This window comes from Eptatretus burgeri, unplaced genomic scaffold (assembly GCF_056783735.1).
Source record: "Eptatretus burgeri isolate ZD-2024b unplaced genomic scaffold, Ebu_testis_v1 Ebu_testis_scaffold_33, whole genome shotgun sequence".
NCBI classification, from domain to species: Eukaryota; Metazoa; Chordata; class Myxini; order Myxiniformes; family Myxinidae; genus Eptatretus; species Eptatretus burgeri.
Genome location: NW_028221983.1, coordinates 40,001 through 42,500, shown reverse-complemented (window position 1 = coordinate 42,500; position 2,500 = coordinate 40,001). Strand labels below are relative to the sequence as shown.

Genomic DNA, 2,500 nt, shown 5'->3' with positions numbered 1-2,500 from the left:
GAGAGAGAGAGAGAGAGAGAGAGAGAGAGAGAGAGAGAGAGAGAGAGAGAGAGAGAGAGAGAGAGAGAGAGAGAGATAGAGATAGATTTGTGGGAGTGTGCTCCACGATATTCAGAAGCAGGGAAGTTTGGAAATAGGAAATATTATGCTTTCTGAACAGCACACGCTTGGGTGCTTCTGGAGCCCTCATAGTAAGCAATTAACTTCTACCTCGTCTTAAAATGTTCCATTGGTGAAAATAATAATCTTTGTGAAATTTAAATGAAATCAGAAGTTGTTTAGGGGGTACACCGGAAGCCCGAAGTTGAAGGACTATGTCCTCTACTATGTGCATACGGCAGCGATTCAAATAGGATCCATTCATGAAAGTAACATTTTTTTATCCACCTTCAGTGTTTATTGTACATATTCGTGCTATGTTCTCATGAGTCCTTTTTGTTCAGATAATATGTTGAAAACAACATACGGCAGCTTTTTTGGAGTTTAAATATGTGCACAATCAGAGCTGCCAAATTTTTTTTCAAGTTTTTGTGAATTTCAAATAAATACATGTGGTTTTACAGTTGGTGCTTTCCCATACATATCGGCAATTGATGATATTTGGTTTAGCACACTTGAAGCTGTATCACACTCTGCTAATGTATGAAGCTGTGAATCCCGAGGTTTCCATAATTGCAGTCAGAGTTTTTCAACGCCATCTCTGGTACCTCACTGCAGAGATGGTACTTCTCGCACTCTTCAGTAACAAAGTACCGCAAGAGGAGAAACGGGCACTACCTGATAGACTGTTGACTGTTAAACCTCCAGAGGTTATACACATTGCCATGTGACCGTTTTGGCACTGGGTTTGTGAAGCCCAAGTTCCCTCCAGGCATCAATCGGTCCACTACGCTTGCTGATTTAATCAGCCAAGATTCTTGGTTCACTCTTCAAATTCTCGAGATAGACCATGAGTTTCTTGCAGAGGATGTTGGAAGCTGGTCAAACTCTGCTGCATTCCAAGCTTCTGTTGTTAATGTTGATGCCATGAATGTGGTAAATGATTGTGCTGAGCATGGAGTAAAACTGAGTTCGGATTTTCTTGCAGCAGCCAAAACTGAAGAACATTATCAAAATGTGTTACAAGTTGTGGAGCAAGACAGAAAACCTGCACAAGCGGAAATCTACAAATGACAATTCGCCTGAGACTCGGAGTGTTGTGACATTTGGCACCTTTGATATGAACTGTGAACGACTGCAATACGAGGTACCAAGATTCAAACTGTGGATTTTCAATTCGTTTATTATATTGAAGTGCTTTAATTCATGTTACTGGTTCTCTCAAAATTTGAAAAATAAAGTCATTTTTTGACTTGCACTGCCTTTTGTTCGGTTTATATGACTAAAATATAGAAATGGTAACCAATTTATAACATAAGCTCCAATGTATTTTATAAAACATAAGGCAGCTATTTTTTAATAATGTCAATATCTATCAAATCGCTGCCTCTTGCTTAATTTTGTGGATATGAATAGTGGGATGATTAAATGTAACCTTAAATAGGGAAAATATGCAGAATGATAAAACACGAGCTATTATTTTTCAGAGTAACTCCTTGCAAAAATGTAGCTGTCTTTTGCATAAAATAATAAACTTGAGATACAATTTTGATTGGCTCGTGGACCCCCCGAGACAATTATTGATTTCAACGAAATTTTCTATGAGTGGTCTAATTAGGAAGTGGAACAAACTGAGGGGAGGAAGAAGTTTAATGCAAAAATTTCAAAAATAATGGGGCTCCAGAAGCACGCCAGCACACGCGCACACAAACACACACACACACACACACACACACACACACACACACACACACACACACACACACACACACACACACACACACACACACACACACACACACACACACACACAGAATTGTGCGCAGAAGTTAAGCCTTGACTGACTGCTCAGTTGTTGATTCTGTGTTTTGTTTTTCCTTCTTATAATCATTGGTGAGATGGAGATGGAAATTGCAGTGGTTGTCCATCACTTTGACGGGCGAGGTTGGGGCCCGTCAATCTTTTCCTTTGGTTCTTTGGTTGTGGATGATTCATCTTCCTTTGGTCTGTCTGTGCAAGGCCATAACCTTTTCCACCATTTGAGCTTTTGTCATGAAATTTTTGAATCCACATTTATTATTTGAATATGGAGAAGAGTCATTGTAAATTTCGTCACAATCACAGGAAGTACAAATCGGCCCTTTCAGCCCATCTGCTCGCATTAACACAAGATGGCTGGATTTTGCAATTGCTTCCGGATTTCTTTCTTGATTTATCACTGGCAAATACCACTTGTCACGTCGTAAACGTCAAGACGAAGAGGGGTGAGAAACAGAGTGAGAGACCGAGACAGATACCGAGACAGAGACAGAGACAGAGACAGAGACAGAGACAGAGACAGAGACAGAGACAGTCAGTGAGAGTGAGAGAAATTTTTGTGGGAGTGTGCTCCACTATACTC

The 2,500-nt window shown here is 40.1% G+C and overlaps 1 protein-coding gene across 7 annotated transcripts in view; it reads left to right on the top strand.

Annotated features, from left to right (window-relative positions):
* The window catches only part of LOC147007734 (uncharacterized), a 108,825-nt gene that overhangs the window by 97,195 nt on the left and 9,130 nt on the right, over positions 1-2,500 (top strand). For all 7 annotated transcript variants that reach the window (XM_085866507.1, XM_085866505.1, XM_085866508.1 and 4 more), the window contains one exon: positions 1,088-1,246. In XM_085866507.1, coding sequence (XP_085722633.1) covers positions 1,088-1,246 — 159 coding nt within the window. The remainder of the gene's footprint in view (positions 1-1,087; positions 1,247-2,500) is intronic.